The sequence below is a fragment of the Pezoporus occidentalis genome, unplaced genomic scaffold (genome assembly GCF_034315485.1).
Source record: "Pezoporus occidentalis ecotype Australia unplaced genomic scaffold, CSIRO_AGI_Poc_V1 ctg417, whole genome shotgun sequence".
NCBI lineage: Eukaryota > Metazoa > Chordata > Aves > Psittaciformes > Psittacidae > Pezoporus > Pezoporus occidentalis.
This window is the reverse complement of record NW_026915744.1, coordinates 102,795-120,855: the sequence shown is the minus strand read 5'-3', so window position 1 is coordinate 120,855 and position 18,061 is coordinate 102,795. Positions and strand designations below refer to the sequence as shown.

General features: G+C 60.1%; 1 protein-coding gene across 2 annotated transcripts; it reads right to left on the bottom strand.

Moving 5' to 3' along the window:
• Window positions 1-8,580: 8,580 nt before the first annotated feature.
• Window positions 8,581-18,061, bottom strand: ETV3 (ETS variant transcription factor 3). 2 transcript variants are annotated; one of them, XM_062634163.1, is made up of 5 exons: window positions 18,010-18,061; window positions 17,033-17,095; window positions 15,887-16,124; window positions 13,864-13,979; window positions 8,581-11,366 (listed from the first exon to the last, which is right to left on the bottom strand). In XM_062634163.1, exons 2-5 carry the CDS (start codon window positions 17,076-17,078, stop codon window positions 10,228-10,230), a joined length of 1,539 nt encoding a protein of 512 aa, XP_062490147.1. In that variant the 5' UTR covers window positions 17,079-17,095; window positions 18,010-18,061; the 3' UTR covers window positions 8,581-10,227. The 2 variants fall into 2 exon arrangements, with proteins under 2 accessions (XP_062490147.1, XP_062490146.1); XM_062634162.1 differs by lacking the exon at window positions 18,010-18,061 and having other exon boundaries at window positions 17,033-17,260.

Below are 18,061 nucleotides of genomic sequence, written 5' to 3'. Positions count from 1 at the left end.
CCTGCAGCCTGCGGGGAGCACGCGAGCACGGGATGCGCCAGGGATGCAGCCGATAACCGGGATGCACCCGGGATGCACCCACCATCAGGGATGCACCCAGCAACCGGGATGCACCCAGTAACGGGGATGCATCCAGCAACCGGGATGCACCCACCATCAGGGATGCACCCAGTAACGGGGATGCACCCAGCAACCGGGATGCACCCACCATCAGGGAAGCACCCAGCAACTGGGATGCACCCAGCAACTGGGAAGCACCCAGTAACGGGGATGCACCCAGCAACCGGGATGCACCCAGCAACTGAGATGCACCCAGCAACCGGGATGCACCCAGTAACGGGGATGCACCCAGCAACCGGGATGCACCCAGTAACAGGGATGCACCCAGTAACGGGGATGCACCCAGCAACCGGGATGCACCCAGTAACAGGGATGCACCCAGTAACGGGGATGCACCCAGCAACCGGGATGCACCCAGTAACAGGGATGCACCCAGTAACGGGGATGCACCCACCATCAGGGATGCACTCAGTAACCGGGTTGCACCCAGCAACCGGGATGCACCCAGTAACAGGGATGCACCCAGTAACCGGGATGCACCCACCATCAGGGATGCATCCAGCAACCGGGATGCACCCAGTAACGGGGATGCACCCAGCAACCGGGATGCACCCAGTAACGGGGATGCACCCAGAAACCGGGATGCACCCAGTAACAGGGATGCACCCAGTAACGGGGATGCACCCACCATCAGGGATGCACCCAGTAACGGGGATGCACCCAGCAACCGGGATGCACCCACCATCAGGGAAGCACCCAGCAACTGGGATGCACCCAGCAACTGGGAAGCACCCAGTAACGGGGATGCACCCAGCAACCGGGATGCACCCAGCAACTGAGATGCACCCAGCAACCGGGATGCACCCAGTAACGGGGATGCACCCAGCAACCGGGATGCACCCAGTAACAGGGATGCACCCAGTAACGGGGATGCACCCAGCAACCGGGATGCACCCAGTAACAGGGATGCACCCAGTAACGGGGATGCACCCAGCAACCGGGATGCACCCAGTAACAGGGATGCACCCAGTAACGGGGATGCACCCACCATCAGGGATGCACTCAGTAACCGGGTTGCACCCAGCAACCGGGATGCACCCAGTAACAGGGATGCACCCAGTAACCGGGATGCACCCACCATCAGGGATGCATCCAGCAACCGGGATGCACCCAGTAACGGGGATGCACCCAGCAACCGGGATGCACCCAGTAACGGGGATGCACCCAGAAACCGGGATGCACCCAGTAACAGGGATGCACCCAGTAACGGGGATGCACCCACCATCAGGGGTGCACCCAGCAACCGGGATGCACCCAGCAACTGGGAAGCACCCAGCAACCGGGATGCACCCAGCAACCGGGATGCACCCAGAAACTGAGATGCACCCAGCAACCGGGATGCACCCAGTAATCAGGAATTCATCCAGCAACCAGGATGCACCCAGTATCTGCGATGCACCCAGCAACCGGGATGCACCCACCGTCAGGGATGCATCCAGCAACCAGGATGCACCCAGTAACAGGGATGCACCCAGCAACCAGGATGCACCCAGCAACTGGGATGAAGCCAGCAACCAGGATGCACCCAGCATCAGGAATGCATCCAGCAACCGGGATGCACCCAGTAACCGGGATGCTCCCACCATCAGAGGTGCATCCAATACTTGGGATGCAGTCGGCATGAACCCAGCACTCGGGATAAGCCCAGCACCCAGGATGTCCCCAGTATGCCCTCAGCACCCAAGATGCTCCCACCATCAGGGATGCACTCAGCAACCGGGATGTAACTGGGATGCACCCAGTAACTGGGATACACTCAGGATGCACTCACCCACTGAGGATGGAGCTGTGCTGGTCGTGGCCATTGCACCCCATGGGATGTGTCCTCCCTCACAGGGGGTTCAGCATCACCCGAACCCTCAAACCCTTCGCCCTCGACTCCATCCTGCAGGGTACCGGGGTGGGGGGACCCCAACATCCCCCTGCCCCACTCACCTGCTGCCTCCCTTCCCTTCCCAGTGGATGATCCCTCTGAGGGGCTCCGGGAGCATCCCTGGCTATATAAAGGGAGGGGATGGGTTAAGGATAAATCTGCTTAAAGCCAGTGGGAGGAGAGGGGGGAGCGGGGGCAGCTTTGGGGGTCCCTGCTTCACTCCGCATCCTGCTCCATCCGTCCCAGCCCGATACAAGCGGGACAATTTGGGATACCTGGATTGGAGCAGGAAGGCTCCAAGAGCAGCAGATCCAAAGGGCAGGGGGCTGCGCCCCACCACCTACCTCCCCCCCCGGGGTCTTGTACGGTGATGGAAAAGCTTCGTGCCCAGTTTTCCCTTTCCTCATTCCCTTCCCTCTCCTCCTTTATTCCCCAGCTCCCGATGCCTGGTGCGGGGGGGCGGTGTTGAGCCCTTGTGGGGGTGTTTTCCCCATCTCCAAGGTGAGGTCCCCCCAGGGATACAGCCCTGGGGAGCACAGGCGTGGAAGGGGGGGCTCAGAATGGGGATGAGGGGGACCCAGGGTGGGGACCGAGTGGACCCCTGCATCCTACTCTAGGGATGATGGGGAGCAGGGGTCCCCCCAGAATGGGGGCACAGGGGCAGCGGGGGGGGTCTGCACGGGGTGTTTAGGGCTGATCCCATAGGGCTGAGTGCCCAGGGTGGGATTTGGCCACGCTCCTGCTCCTTTATCTCTCCCAAATCCCGCTCCAATCTCCTTAGCCCTGTCCCCCCCCGCCCCAAGCCCTGCAGGGTCCCCGCGGGGCCGCAGGTGAAGGACCTGTTTGTTTAGAAGCCTTTAATGCTATTAAAGCAAGCGGCTTAGGGAGCATCGGGACAGAAGGGAGCTGGGGGGGACCCCGGTGGGGCTGAACGGGGGGCAGGTCCCGGGAATCATCCCAGGTGTGGGGCAGGGAGCAGGAGGTGCCGCACAGGGATGGGGAAGGGGCCTCGTGCCCCCCCCCCCCCCCGGTGAGTTGTGACCCCTTCATTCCCCAGGGCTGGAGCTCTCATCCCAGGAAGCCTCCTCCCTGTCCCCTCGTTCCCATCCTTCATCTCCTGGGACCGGGGGATTCAAGAGGTTTCAAACAGGATCTGAACCATGAGGATGACAAAGGGATGAAGGCCACAGCCTGGGTACATCCAGGCGAGGAGCTGGTCCCCAGGCAGGCTGTGTCCGGGGGATCCCGCCTCCTGCTCGGTCCCCTCCTGTATCCCAGGGATGGATACGGGCATCCCAGTGTTGGATACAGCGCCCTGATAGCCTGCATACGGTTATCCCAGTGTTGAATGCAGCAACCTGGAGCTGGATACAGCCACCCAAGGGCCGGATATGGCCATCCTGGTGCGGGATGCGGTCATCCCGGGGCTGAATACTCCTATCTCGGTGCTGGATGCAGCATCTTGGGGCTGTATAGAATGCCCCGGGTCTGTATAGAGCCGCCCCAAGTGTGTATAGACCCACGTAGCTCTGTATAGATCCATCTCGGGTCTGTATAGAGCCCCCCAGGTCTGTATGGATTCATCCCGGGTGTGTATGGAGCCCCCCGGGTCTGTATAGAGCCCCCCCCGGTCTGTATGGATCCATCCCGGGTCTGTATAGAGCCCCCCAGGTCTGTATGGATCCATCCCGGGTGTGTATGGAGCCCCCCGGGTCTGTATGGATTCATCCCGGGTGTGTATGGAGCCCCCCGGGTCTGTATAGAGCCCCCCAGGTCTGTATGGATTCATCCCGGGTGTGTATGGAGCCCCCCGGGTCTGTATAGAGACCCCCAGGTCTGTATGGATCCATTCCGGATCTGTATAGAACCCTCCCGCGTCTGTATGGATACATCCCGGGTGTGTATGAGGCCCCCTCGGTCTGTATAGAGACCTCCAGGGTCTGTATAGCCCCCCCCGGGTCTCTATAGACCCATCCTGGGTCTGTATAGAGCCTTCCGGGTCTGTATGGAGCCCCCCCCCGGTCTGTATGGAACCCCAGGGTCTGTATGGATCCATCCCGGGTCTGTATAGAGCCCCCCCCGGGTCTGTATGGAGCTCCCCAGGTCTGTATAGAGCACCCTGGTCTGTATAGAACCCCCCCCCCCCCCGGTCTGTATAGAGCCCCAGGGTCTGTATGGATCCATCCCGGGTCTGTATAGAGCCCCCCCGGTCTGTATGGAGCTCCCCAGGTCTGTATGGATCCATCCCGGGTCTGTATAGAGCCCCCCCCCCCCCCCCCCCCCCGGTCTGTAGGTCTGTATGGAGCCCCTCGGGTCTGTATAGAGCTCCCCCAGGTCTGTCTGTACCCATCCCGGTCTGCATGGAGCCCCCCCCCCCCCGGTCTGTCTGTACCCATCCCGGTCTGTATGGATCCCCCCCCATGTCTGTATGTACCCCCCCCATGTCTGTCTGTACCCATCCCGGTCTGTAGGGATCCCCCCCCCGGTCTGTATAGAGCTCCCCCAAGTCTGTATGTACGCATCCCGGTCTGTATGTACCCCCCCCATGTTTGTCTGTACCCATCCCGGTCTGTATGGATCCCCCCCCGGTCTGTTTGGAGCCCCCCCCCATGTCTGTCTGTACCCATCCCGGTCTGTATGGATCCCCCCCCGGTCTGTATGGAGCCCCCCCCGGTCTGTCTGTACCCATCCCGGTCTGTATGGATCCCCCCCCATGTCTGTATGGATCCCCCCCCGGTCTGTATGGAGCCCCCCCCGGTCTGTCTGTACCCATCCCTGTCTGTACGTACCCCCCCCCCGGTCCCTATGCCCCCCCCCCAGACGCTCCCTGCCCTCCCGTCTCTCCCCTCCCAGCCCCGGGCCGGGTTCAGCCGCTCCCGGCAGCGCCGGTCCCGGGCGGGGCCCAGGAGCGCTCCCGGCTGCGGGGGCCTCGACTGCGGCTCCGCGGGGCGCGGCCGGGCCCGGAGCCCGCTCCTGGGCGCTCCCCGCCTGGGTCCGGCCCTGCCCGGGCTTGAACGCGCCGGGAGCGAGGGCGACGGAGCCGGCACCGGGGGGGGGGAAGGGGGGGAACCCCCGAGGGCCCCCCCCCGCTTCCCATGGGATGGAGGCGCTAATGGGGGATCAATCCCTGCAGCGCACTGCGGGATGGGGTGGGGGGGAATGGGAGCGCAAGGAGGAGGTGGGTGGGTGGGAGCGGGAGGGGAGCCATGGCTGGGGTAGAGGGAGCAGCCAGAGCTGGGAAAGGGATCAAAGGATAGGGGAGGAATGGGATGGAAAGGGAAGGAGGAGGGATGGGGTGAGCGGAGCGGGCTCGTCTGGGGATGAGGGGTGAGGAACAGGGGAGGTGGGATCGGAGGGAGGTGATAAAGGAGCAAGAGGAGGAGAAGGAAAGGGGGAGAGGAGGCAGGAACAGTGCCGGGGACAGCGCCGGGAGCAGGACGAGGGCCCCCTCCAGTTCCCAAAGCCTCTTCCAGGTCCCATGAGAGGGGATGGAAGCGCAACCCCTCCAGGCTCCTTTTGGGATGCAGCCGATGCGGTGCCGGGCAGGATCAGGCCCTGGGGTTCGGGATAGGGCGGCTCAGCTCCCGCTGCCTCCCAGAGGTGCCTTTTGGGAGCCAAGGGAGGATTAACAGCACCTGGGGCAGGAATGGGGCTGGAGGTGGTTTAATTGCTGTGAAGAGGAGGCTGGGACGGGATGAAAGAGCTTTGGGCTTTTACTGCTCCGGTGCATCCAGGTGGTTCCAACAGCAACGGGCTCCTGGTGCTCTGGACACATTCCCACTGGGAGCAGAGACCCCCTGGGATCAGTTTGGGAATAGGGAGACCTATGGGGGTGCAGAGGGTGTGGGGAAGCTCCCGTGGGTCTTGCTGCTCTGGGGGGGATCCCACAGGCCTGAGCGAGCATCCTGCATCCCGCTGAGCCCTCCCTGCAAAGACTTTGGAAAGTCCCAGAGGATTCTCCCCACACACACCAGTAGGTCCAGGGAATGTCCCCCCCCATCCCACCAGAGCACTCCCATAGGAAGGGCGCTGCTGGCAGCAGGGATTGAAGCTGGGTTTGGTTGAGCTCAGTTTAAACACAGCTTTACAAGAGCGCAGCCCCCGGCCTGCTCAGCCAAGCTTTAGGGCACTGGGAATGCTCTGGTTTTTCATGCATCCGTTCATCTGTCCATCCCTCCATCCATCCATCCCTCCATCCGTCCCTCCATCCATCCACCCATCCATCCATCCATCCATCCATCCATCCATCCATCCATCCATCCATCATCCATCCATCATCCATTCATCCATCCATCCCTCCATCCATCCATCCATCCATCCATCCATCCATCCATCATCCATTCATCCATCCATCCCTCCATCCATCATCCATCCATCCATCCGTCCATCCATCCATCCATCCATCCATCCATCATCCATCCATCATCCCTCCCTCCCTCCATCCATCCATCCATCCATCCATCTCTCCATCCCTCCCTCCCTCCCTCCCTCCCTCCATCCCTCCCTCCCTCCCTCCATCCATCCATCCATCCATCCATCCATCCATCCATCCATCCATCCATCCATCCATCCATCCATCCATCCATCCATCATCCATCCATCATCAATCCATTATCCATCCATCCATCCATCCATCCATCCATCCATCCATCCATCCATCCATCCATTATCCCTCCATCCCTCCATCCATCATCCATTCATCCATACATCCATCACTCCATCCATCCATCCATCCATCATCCATTCATCCATCCATCCATCCATCTCTCCATCCATCCCTCCATCCATCCATCCATCCATCCATCCATCCATCCATCCATCCATCCATCCCTCCATCCATCATCCATCCATCATCCATTTATCCATCCATCCATCCCTCCATCCGTCCCTCCATCCGTCCCTCCCTCCATCCCTCCATCCATCATCCATCCATCCATCCATCCATCCATCCATCCATCCATCCATCCATCCATCCATCCGTCCAACCATCCCCACCGAGTCGGCCCAGGAAGACAGGACATGGGTTGGTCCATCCCTCCATCCCCAGGCACTGGGATATGGCTCCATCCCTCCCCACCGAGTCGCCCCAGGGAGACAGGACACGGGTTGGTCCATCCCTCCCTCCCCACCAGCCGATGGGACCAGAGGTTCGGGATGCAGGAACCAGAGCTCAGGGGCTGCTCCCCCAAATCCCACCCAAGCACATCCCGATCCGCTCAGACACCAAAGCCAGCGCTGCTTAGTTAAAAGGTTTTATTTAACTTTTTAATTTGAGGTAAAATACTTTGTGTATTTTCTCTTTCAACTTCCATAACAAAATACAGAGCTATCGGATACCCCTGGAAAAAAATATGTATATTATACATATATTTCTCTAACATTACATCATATATATATAATATATAGATGCCAACTTTGTGTGGTTTTGACTTGTTTTGAAGACTTTCTAGAAAGTGGAACGTCCAAAGGCACTGCACAACGGAGGGGATGGGGACAACTTTACACTGGTTTGTACAGAGAGACCCGCGCTGGCTCCGCGGCCCCGTCCGCTCATCCCTGCGCATCCCAGCCAAAGCATCAGGAGAAGGGACTGAACCCAACCAAACCCCATCGACCCCCCCCAAAATGTTCTATTTATGAATAGTTTCTCCTTAAAAACACTCTAAAACCCCTCCCCCCCGCCCCCTCCCCCCAAAGTAAATCATAAGTTTGAAGTCTTTAAACAATTCTGATTATTTTCAACCCCAAAGAGAAATAAATCCATTATTATTAATGTTGGGCTGGAGCCCAAGCCAGGATCCCAAAGACACAACAGAAAGAGCAACAACAACAACAGAAAATGACTGGAAACCCCCAAAATAAACCAGAATTATGGAATAAATAAAGGCAGGGACAAGGGAGCACCGGGGGAGCCGCGCTGGGTTAATGCTTCCGCAGAGGGGCTCTTCCTCCTCCTCCTCCTCCTCTGGATCCGGGGGGTCCAGCAGCGGTGGCCCCGCTTCGGGGCTCATTGGAGCTTCATTAAGTTCAGCCATGGCGGCTCCCGTTGATCCTTAATTCCCCCCCCATCCATGAAATCTCGGCGTCCGGCTCCTTGTCCCATTCCAAGTCTCTGTTTTTTGTTATCCTACAGCTTCTCTAGGGCTAAACAAAGCAGAAATGGTTTAAACAGGAACATGCTCTGGAGTCATTCCTACAGGTGGACGTGGAGATCCCGACCCCGCGCGGGGACCGCTTGGAATCTTTTGGCACATCGGAATAAGAGAAAGAAAACGCTTCCGTTCTCAATTTCACCTCCATTTCTCAGCACCCCCCCACCCCGGCAAGGCCAAGTCCGCTCGGGAGCACCCTGAGCCGGCGGGGACCATGGGCAGGGGTGGGTTGGGTGCCCCCCCACCCCGTCAAAGCAGAGCCCATCACTGGTCCATTGTCCTGAGAACCTGAGTCCTGTATCCCTGAACGCGGAGCTCCCGGTTTGCAGTGCAATGGCTATGAAGAGAACAACCCCCCCCCACAACCCCAAAGCTCCCCCCCTCCCCAAAGCCCCCCCCCTCCCCAAACCGATTACAAACTCTTTAAAGCCAAACAACAGTTCAACTGAATTCCTTTCGGTGGGTTTCTTATGGAATATTTTGGGATCGGCTCCTCCCCGAGCGGCTCCGGTGCTTGGGCACCGGGGGGTGTGGGGGGGACGACGATGTGCATTAACTGATGGGAAAGGCCTCGTGTTTTCATATTCCTGAGTTCACTCCCTGAGCCCCTTCTCCAGGGCCGGAGCGAGGGGCTCCTTCCCCCTCTTTTTCCTCCTCTCCAGGAGATAAATCCAGGTGCCGGAAGGGGGATGCGGAGCTCGCCGGGATAACGCTCCCGCTCCGGGTACCGCAACCGGCGTCTGGCTGCACTGAGGGCTCAAACGGCCCCATCCAAGAGCGTTTCCAACTCATCCCGCGCTCGCACGAGCTTCCTCCTCCAAGAATTCCCAAGTCCTGGGCAGGGGGGATCTGCCCGCACAGGCCGCTCGCCTACGACCGGGTGAATAACCGGCTGCGTGCGGCTCTAACCCTGCGGACATCGGCTCTTCCCAAGCTCCTTTCAAGGAATCCTTTGGGATTCATGGAGACAAGCGCAGGTCTGGGTGGCAGCCGGTGCTCCAGTTACTGAGCCTAAGGAAAGCTGCGTAGGGAAATAGCAGGTTTATAGCAAAAATACAGCGAGATTTACACCGTGGGCACGGGCTCGGCTCCGGCGCGCACCGCGCTCTCCCTTGCTCCAATCCCAAATCCCGGCCTCGGCCAAACGCATCCGGCTCCTGTCCATAGACCCTGCTCGCAGAAAGCGTAGTTAAGGCATGAGTCAAAGTGATATGGGGAACCAAACAAAGGGAATAAGAGTTAACAAAGCTCCTGTCATTCCTTCTCCATGAACTCACCGCAATCATTCCAGCGTTAATCTCCCAACTCCACCCATACAATTAGGGGGAAAAACAAAAAACCCTAGGATACATGTTAATGCGTATATTAAAGGCATTAGGTTATTCCTTTTTCCCACCCCATTCCCTTCCCTGAAAGATTATGTTCTGTTAACATTTTCCTCATGGCTTCTGCAGTATTCCAGAAAGGCGAAAAGGACGGCGCCTGCATCCCGAGATCCGCGGGTCGGGAACGCAGCTCCTTTTCCAGCAGCGACTTTCCCACTCCTGTCTTTCCCCCAGCTTCCCCGCTCCGCAGCCGGTGCAATATTCCCTAATCCCCTTCCCCAAAACCACAGCTGGCTTCCGAGGCTGGCGCACGGCACGTCTGGAGCGGGCAGGAATCCTCTCCCACCATCGCACCCGGCTCCGGGCATATATAGGGATATAGATACGGATATAAAAAGGGAATAAGATGAATCTGGAGATTCCTGCTTCCATAAATACCAGAGCACAGAGAAAAGAGACCGTGGCTGGAGCTCCTCCAGCCTGGCGGAGGCCTCAGCCCCGCTGGAGTTCATGCAAGGTCCGAAGCTCGTGCCCGCGGGCACCCGGCTTCCCTCGCCTCTCCCGCTCGGAGCGAGCCATGAACCGCGTCTCACCTGCAGTCCAACAAGGAAAACAAAGACACCCCCCCCCCCCCACTCCCCATCCCAGGTTCTAGAATGACCCAAACCAGGCGTAGCCCCAGCCCCCCCCGCCCGCCCCCCGCGCTCTGCAACCTTGCTACATAAATACACGGCCGGTTCCAGCGCTCGGCTCCGCTTTAGGTGTCGGAGGCGGTGGCGGCGGCGGCAGCACCGAGCTGCGGGGTGCCCAGCGCCCCGGTCCAGTGCACGCGGCCGTTGTGGCGCTCCTCGGGGCCCTCCTGGCGGTCCCCGTTCCAGCGGCGCTTGAGACGCAGCTTTGGGGGCATCAGGGCATCCTCCCGCTTCTCCTGCGCGCCCGCCTCGCCGCCGGCCTCGCGCGGGGGCTTCTCCGCGCTGCTCTCGCCTTGCTCCGGGGGCTCGTCGGCCGCGGCGGGGGGCGGCGGGGCCGGGTGCCACGATGGGGCTGCCGGCCTGGCAAAGACGGGGCCCTTCTCCTCTTCCGGCGCGCTGGGGCCCTCCTCTCTGTCGCTCTTGTCTTTGCCCTTCGCCGGTGGTTCCTCAGGCTCTGCCTCCTTGTCCATCGCCGGCTCCACCTTGACCCTGGGGGGAGCAGGAGGGACCTGCGGCTCCTCGGCACTTTCCAGTCTCTCTCTGTTTTTGCGCCCCACGGGGGGAGGCTGCAGCTTGATGGGGAACTGGGGCTGCTCCTCCAGGGGCATTTGGCACTGTAGTGGTGGCACCATGAGCGGGTAGCGGGGGAAAGTCCGCGGGCTCAGGTGGTAGTTGAAGACGGAGCAGGCCTGGGAGTGCAGGTAGTGTTTCATCTCCTCGGGGTTGAAAGAGAAGCAGCTGCTACCTGTGAAGGGGCTGAGCCCCGGAGAAGGGCTGTAGGAGAACAGCGTGGGAGTGAGGGATAACGCCGGAGAGATGGGAACGTTGAGGACCCCCCCGCGCCCCGGCAGAGGGGACACGGCGAAGGGGCTGTGAGGATCCGGATAGATCCCGGGCCTGGTGAAGAGCGGGAGCATGATGTCGGGCTTGCGCTTCTGGTGGTTGACGCTCCCGGCGCCCACGGCGTTGCGGGAGCCCATGAGATCCACCCCGCGGCGCCAATCCGAGGAGCCGTCCTCCAGCTCCGGCAGGTCCGGCTTCCTCTCGCCGCCGTCCCCCAGCACTTCGGGGTTGGACGGGACCAAGGAGCCCCCGGAGAAGCGGCTGGGTTGGGCATCGTCGGTGGGAGAGTGGCTGTCGAGCGGGGGGAAGTGGAAGCGGGATGAGGCCGTGGGGACAGGAGGAGCGCTCTGCGGCACGACGCCTGCGACAGGGAAGGGCAAGGAGAGAGCAAGGGAAAGAGTTAAGGGCGAGGAGGGAGTTAAGCCCCAGCTGAGGAGCTGCTTTGCGGGCTGCACCCGCAGGCGGTTGGAAGGGTAACACACAAACACCATCAACGAGGCAGCTGAGAAGGGGCTGGGAGGTGCCTTTCCCAGCTGCTCCCTGCCCTGCACTGCTCCAGCCTCCTCTGCCCACCTCAGAACCGCGCCACTGCTGAGGGGAACCGGCTCCGGTCCGCCCCGGCTGAGGGTGTGCGACCCTCCGGTGCCACCAAAGTCCCCAGCACCGGGCGGCAGCGGCGCCCTGGAGCAATGTGGGAGACCTCAAGCGCTCGGGGCTGACTCAAAGTCCCTGATTTAGGCTTTGCTGGGGAGCTCTTCCTGCCACCGCTGCTGCCAGCTCTCGCTGGCTCCTCTTCCCCCAGCCCAGCTCCAGCGCGCTCGTGCCACAACAAGCCACGTCAAGGCAAACTTCTCACCTCCCCGGCTCGCCCGCTGCTTCTCCTCTCCCTTCCAAAGCAGAGGCGAGAGCAGAAACTCGACTGCAGTGCCCCAAAAACAGGTTTGTTATCCCAGCCCCCATGCCCAGCCAGAAGGGAAGAAAACAGGTTGTAATTAGACAAGTGCATTCCAGTTCTCCAAACTTCTTTTTTTAAATGCATGCCCCAGAGATAGGAGGGAGTGGCTGCAAACAGGGAAAAGGAACAGCACTGAGCAATATTGAGCTGGAACTGCCCAGACTCGTTGCTGCAAGTAATTATAGATCTGCAGCTCAGCTTCGTACTACATCTTTACACCCCCGTGCTTTGGCTGAGGCCTCCTGGCAAGCACATTTCCTTCTCCCCGCTGCCACGAAGGTGAAGCACAACGCCTCGATGAGTGTTTCTCTTCTCCCAAGCCCTGCGTTTAGGGTTGGTGTCTGCTTAGGAGACAATGCCTTGAAAGCACCGGTCCTGCAGGGACTCCCCAGGGCTGAGGGGAGGGCCGTGGGGAGCTCCAAGTGCCAAGAGCACGGTGGGTGGGAGGCAGGAGCCGCACGAGCACGGGGAGGAGAGAAGCTCTTGCCCACACGTAACCTGCTCTGCTCAGCTGCGGGGTTTCGGAGGCGACTTTCAGTCCCCACTTTCCCCTTTGCTCTCCCTGCGAGACGGAGCTTCAAGGCATGCCCTGGGGCACTGCTCTGGAGGTGAGAACCAGGCACAAGAGGGTTCAGGTGCCTCTGCTTTGCTGGGGAGAGAGAGGTTGTCTTGGGCCTTGTGGTGAGCTCCAGAAGGGGCTCTTTTGGATGGAGCCAACGGCCACTGATGTCTCTGGATGTGAGGTGGCCACAGATCACCCCAGCTGTACAAATCCAGCTATGGAGGGGCTCAGCTCCATCGAGGAGCCTCCAGGAAACCTGGGGAGGGGGTCTGGACACGGGTCTGAAGGGACAGGCCAAGGGGAATGGCTTTAACCTGCTCAAGGGGAGACTGAGATGAGCTCTTAGGCAGAAGCTCTTCCCTGGGAGGGTGCTGGGGAACTGGAATGGGTTGTAGGGAGAAGCTGTGGCTGCCCCATCCCTGGCAGTGTTCAAGGCCAGGTTGGACACAGGGGCTTGGAACACCCTGCTCTAGTGGCAGGGGTCCCTGCCTGTGGCATGGGTTGGAAGTGAATGATCTTTAAGCTCCATTCCAACCCAAACCATTCCCTGATCCCGTGATTCTATGAAAAAGGGTCTTGCAAACAAAGGACCCTCTTCCAGACACAGCACAGCAGCACTGCTGACCTGGGGACAAAGCCAGAGTGAGCTCCTGCTCCTGGCAAGAGCCTCAAAGGCCTTTCAGGAGGAGAAGGGAACAATTATGCTCCATTCCCAAAGACGTTTTCGCTCTCCTGCCCTGCTGTGCCGCAGGGAGCAGCCAGGAATACCTGTGATTTCAGTCAACCCCGGGCGAGTCCCTGCTCTGCTCTGTGCTGGCTACTGCGTCCCTGTTAGCTCCAGCTGGGAAGGTGGGAAAGAGAAGTGCCTTTGGCTTGCAAAGGAGCAGAACTGAAGCAAGCAAGCTCTGCAGAAGCAGGGAGGAGAGCAAACTGCTGTAAGCTCTGAACTCGCTGATAGTGCTCCCTCCCCGTGCACCTCTAAGCTCCTTGTCGAGAAGGGTCACATTTATATGGCACCATAAACTTGGGTTGCAAGCATGTGAGAGAGGCCAGGGCCCTGCCACAGGGCTAAACCCCTCTTATCCCAAGGACACCCACCCTCCACCAAAGCAAAGCAAGCCCCTGGCACCCATAAAGCTCCAAGAGGACACCCAAATGCCTCCAAATCGCCCCCAAAGATGACCACAGCTCCATCTGTAACAACGCCAAGGGAAAGAGTGCTCCAGATAAGGCTTTATCAAGGGCCAGCCGTGCCCACCACAACCACACTGATTGCTCCAGCGGGCTTCCAAGCCCAGGAGATGACTGATGGGGATCAGCCCCGGCGCCCCCCCCACTCACCATTAGGCCGAATGTTAATGAAGGGGTAGTTGGGCATCACCAGCTTGTTGAAGTTGAACTTGTAGGTGAACCTTTTGCCCTTTGTCTTGTGGAGAATCCTCTTGTTGTAATAGTATCTGTGAAGGAGAGTTAAAGGGAGCAATCAAAGCGGTGATCTGGTTATAGGTCTTGCTTCTTTCGGGGCCATCAACATCCTCCTCTGATATCCCCAAATTTGATGGTATTAATCCAAGGCAACATCAGTCGAGTGGGAATTTTCCAGCCACCACCCACTCCTGCACAACACATTCTTCAGCAGGAGCCTTCAAACCACCTCACCAGGCATCGTGTTCCATAGAACACGTGGGGAGAGTGAAATCCTCAGGAGAGGTGAAAGCTGAACAGGCCAAGCCTGGACATGTCCTCACCCCTGTCCAAATCAGGACCGGAGCCATGGGCTGCGGGGTCTCTACAAGCACCCCACTGGTGCTACCTCCTCGTTTCCACTTGTGTAAGGGTCCCCCAGCCCTGTGGATGCCAAGGAATGCTCTGGGGTACAGAGCAGGAAGGGGAAATCAGGGGAAGCTGTGCTCAGACTCCGAACCTGGAAGAGGAGAACATGCACCCAAGCTGGGCTGCAACAAAACTCAGGAGCTGAGTGAAAGGGACCAAATTACCCCGCCAGCCTCAGGTTCGGGGCTCATGTGTGCCATCAAAGCTCAGGGTATCCTGACACTGCTCCCTTCTGCTCACCCTTTGGATTACAAACATTCCATGGCCTTCACAGGCAGCGCCGGGCTGCAGAGGGCAGGCTATGGGAGGCTCTGGGATCACCAGCTCCCTTCCTCCCCTCCGGAACTCGGAGGCAGCGGGTGTAATCCCCACCACAGCCTCCTCCCCACTTACAGCACCACTGTTTGTCCTCAGCCTCCTCCTCCTGGTATCCAAACAAAGGTGTTACACAGGGATCATCCTGGGTTTAGGAGGCTCAGGTCCACACGGGGCCTGTTGCCACAGTGCCACCAAGCACGGCAGGGCCAGCTCCAAGCGGAGACCTGCCCCTGCTGCCACCCTCAGCACCGGGATGCCGGGACACGAGGAGGGCTGGAAGCTGGAGCCTGTTTTCCACCCCCAGCACCAATTACGGCCTCGGTGCTGTTCAATTTATTGTTTCCTTCCTGTTCCAGAACCCGAGTCTTGTGTTTGCTGCCTTGTTTGTCTTTGGCAGCTCCACCCAGGAGGTATCAGAGGGCGTAAGGCAGCGAAGTCCATGTCATGGACTGATAATGCCCGGAGTTGTCAGGAGCCCAGCCTCAAAATCCTGGGATACTTCAGGAGCTGGGGATAGTTTTCCACTGTCTTCACATCAGAGTGGGGAAACCAAACATCGCTATGGAAGGGGCTGAAGGAAAGAGGGTGAAGCTGCACTGGAGGCTTTGGAGTGTGAAGTGAGGAACGCTCACACAAGGGGACACTGGCGGGGTGTCCTGTCACCTGGGCTTGGGAAACACCCATTCCAAGCCCTAGCCTCGGGAATGCCTCTGCCTCACACAGGTTTAGTGGCAAAGAGGTGAGTACCAAGGATGTTGGAAAGGGGAATTGCTTCCTCTGAGCAGTCCCCTTGATGGTGTGAGAGTGGAGCAACACCTCGGGCCTCCTCCCACACCCCCATTGCCAGGGAAGCAGAGAAAAGGGAAAAGCTTCCCGGAAGGAAAGCATCCAGGTGATGACAACCCGAAACCAGGGTGTGGATCCACAGCACCCGCAGGAGGTGATGCGGTGAACTCTGCTCCTCTGATCCTACACCAAGCACGAGGCATCCATCCCATCCCCAAAACGGGATGCAAACCTCCCAGAACCACAAGGGATGCAAGAGCTACAGTCAGTTGTCCAAGCGAGGATGGAGGGAGAGCATGGTGCAGCCCTATGGAATGGGTTGGAAGGGACCTTAAAGCTCATCTAAAGCCACGGGCTCCTTCCACAGCCCAGGTTGCTCCAAGCCTCATCCTGGACCGCTTCCAGGGCTCGGGAAGCCGCTGCTCACCTCAGCGCCCGGCTCAGTTTGTCGTAGTTCATCTGGGGTTTGCATTTCCTGCGCCCCCAGAGCCGGGCCACCTCGTCAGGGTCCTTGATGACGAACTCCCCGTACTCGCCCTGCTGCCAGGCGATGACGTGGCGGAATTCCTCCTTCTGCAGCAGCTCCAGGATGAAATGCCAGAGCTGGATCTGCCGGGAGCCGGGGCTGGACTCGGTCTTGTAAGCCCACTCTGGGAAATGATAACCTTGGCAAGGACCGAAACACAGAACAAGAAACCCAGTGAGACAGCACCGGCGGCTCCCACCATGGATTCATCGGGTTCCCTCCAGGGGGAGACCACAGAGCAGCACTGGGGCTGGAATTCCATTTCAATTCCATTAAATAACCAGTGTGGAAGCAGAAAAACCCAGCTCTCCTACTCGAGCTGCTCATTTCCCAACTCCTTCCAGCCTCCTCTCCTCAGAGAATCCCCCAACACCGCCAACAAACGATAAAACCAAAAGGGAAGCAGCCAAAAGGAGCCCAGAAGCTCCAATTTAAACTCCAGGTGGCTGGAATACTGCAAAGGATCCCGATTTGGGCTTTTGGCACACAGGGGGGCGAGGGCAGACAGATCCCAGCAGCTCCAGCTCCCCCGATTCCAGCCTGCTCCAGACTGCACCGCGCCGGCAGATGTTTGTGAGCGGCTGCCAAGTCCGGCGTTCCCAGAGGAGTTTCCCAGCACAAGGACTAACGCCAGGATCGGGGTAGGGATTTTCCCCACCCCCCACCCCCCTTTCCCTTCTTTCCTCTCTTTACAACTCCTCGTAGCCACAATCCCAGGCTCCGGCAGCGTGGCAGAAGTCGCATCGTGCTCCAACGCCACCCACCAGCCCTCTGGCAAGCTGCGACGGAGGCAAAAGCAGGCACGAGCCGCAGCATTCCGGGGGGGCTCCACCTTCCCCATCCCAAAGCCTCACGACTAAAACACCTCCGGGAAGATTCATTTGCATTTCCAACCCGGCTCTCCTCAAACCTCGCCGACGTCTGAGCGGCTTTTGCCCACGGCCGGGAGCTTTTGGGAGAGGTGGAATTAATCCCTCCTGAGCTGCTTTATCCCGGGAAAAGGATTCCCATCAGGGCTGGAACAACTCAGCCTTTACACTTCCTTACCTCCTCCTCCTTCTGGCTTATCCACAATGCTGCAGCCCGCTTTCATTTTCTCCCTCCTGCTGACTGCGGAACACAAGGAAAGCGGCATCAGCCACAGCCATGGAATTTCGTCACCTCCAGCCTCTTCCCTGGGCTCTCCCTGACCCTCAGCATTCCCAACCGGCTTCCCACCGGGGTTTAAGCCCAGCCAGGGAGCGGGACGTGGGGCCGGCAGACAGACGCACAAGCCAAACACACTCGGTCTCCTGTTACCAGACGGGTTCCGCTGCCAAAATACACACGCCACGGACCAGGGAGGGGAAGGGGAATGGGATGGGAAGGGGGAGAGGGGGGGAAATCCCGGCTCCCGGCCCCCTTCCCAGCCAGCACATCTGATTCCAATCGCTTCCAGCGGCCGCGGGGCGAGGAACCGGCTGCTCCCCCCCCCGAAAACAACGGGAAAACCGGATCCCGATGGGATCGCGGCGGGTGCGGGATCCCCCCCCCCCCCCCGGGGCTCGGACCCGGCTCCTCCTTGAACGTTCAAAGCATGTAAATGGCGGCGGGAGGAGCCCCGGCGCCGCCGCGGCGGCCGGGCCCGCGCTGCCGGGCTCCCGTTACAGCCCCGCCGCCCCCTGCGCCGGCCTGCCCCGGCCTGCCCGCCGCGCCCGCCCCTGCCCCGGGCGGAGCAGCACGGCCCCGCCGCCGCCTCCCGTCACCGCCAGCACCCCCGGGACCGCTCGCCCGCACCGGGCCCCTCCAGAAGGACCGGTTACCGGGGGGTCCCTCCCGAGCCGAGCCGGTAACCGAGACCTCCCCGTTCCCCCCCCACCCCGGGCCTCCACCCGCAGCACCGCGGCCTCCCCCTCCCTTCCCCCCCCTCCTCCGGTAACGGCGCCCCCCCGCCCTCCCCCCCCAAGGCCTCCCGGGCAACCGGTGCCCGGTGCCGCGGCGGGACCGACCCCGGGCCGGGGGGGGGGGGGCGGTGCGGGACCCACCTGCGGGCGGGGCCGGGGCCGGGACCGGGTCCGGAGGGGTTCGGGGGGGGGG

Coding starts and splice junctions, on each gene's coding strand:
- ETV3 (XM_062634162.1), bottom strand. CDS start 17,120: ATGCCGCTTTCCTTGTGTTCCGCAGTCAGCAGGAGGGAGAAAATGAAA. Junction 13,980..15,886: donor AAACTGAGCCGGGCGCTGAG/GTGAGCAGCGGC, acceptor TCTCCTTCACAG/ATACTATTACAACAAGAGGA. Junction 11,367..13,863: donor CATTAACATTCGGCCTAATG/GTGAGTGGGGGG, acceptor TCCCTGTCGCAG/GCGTCGTGCCGCAGAGCGCT.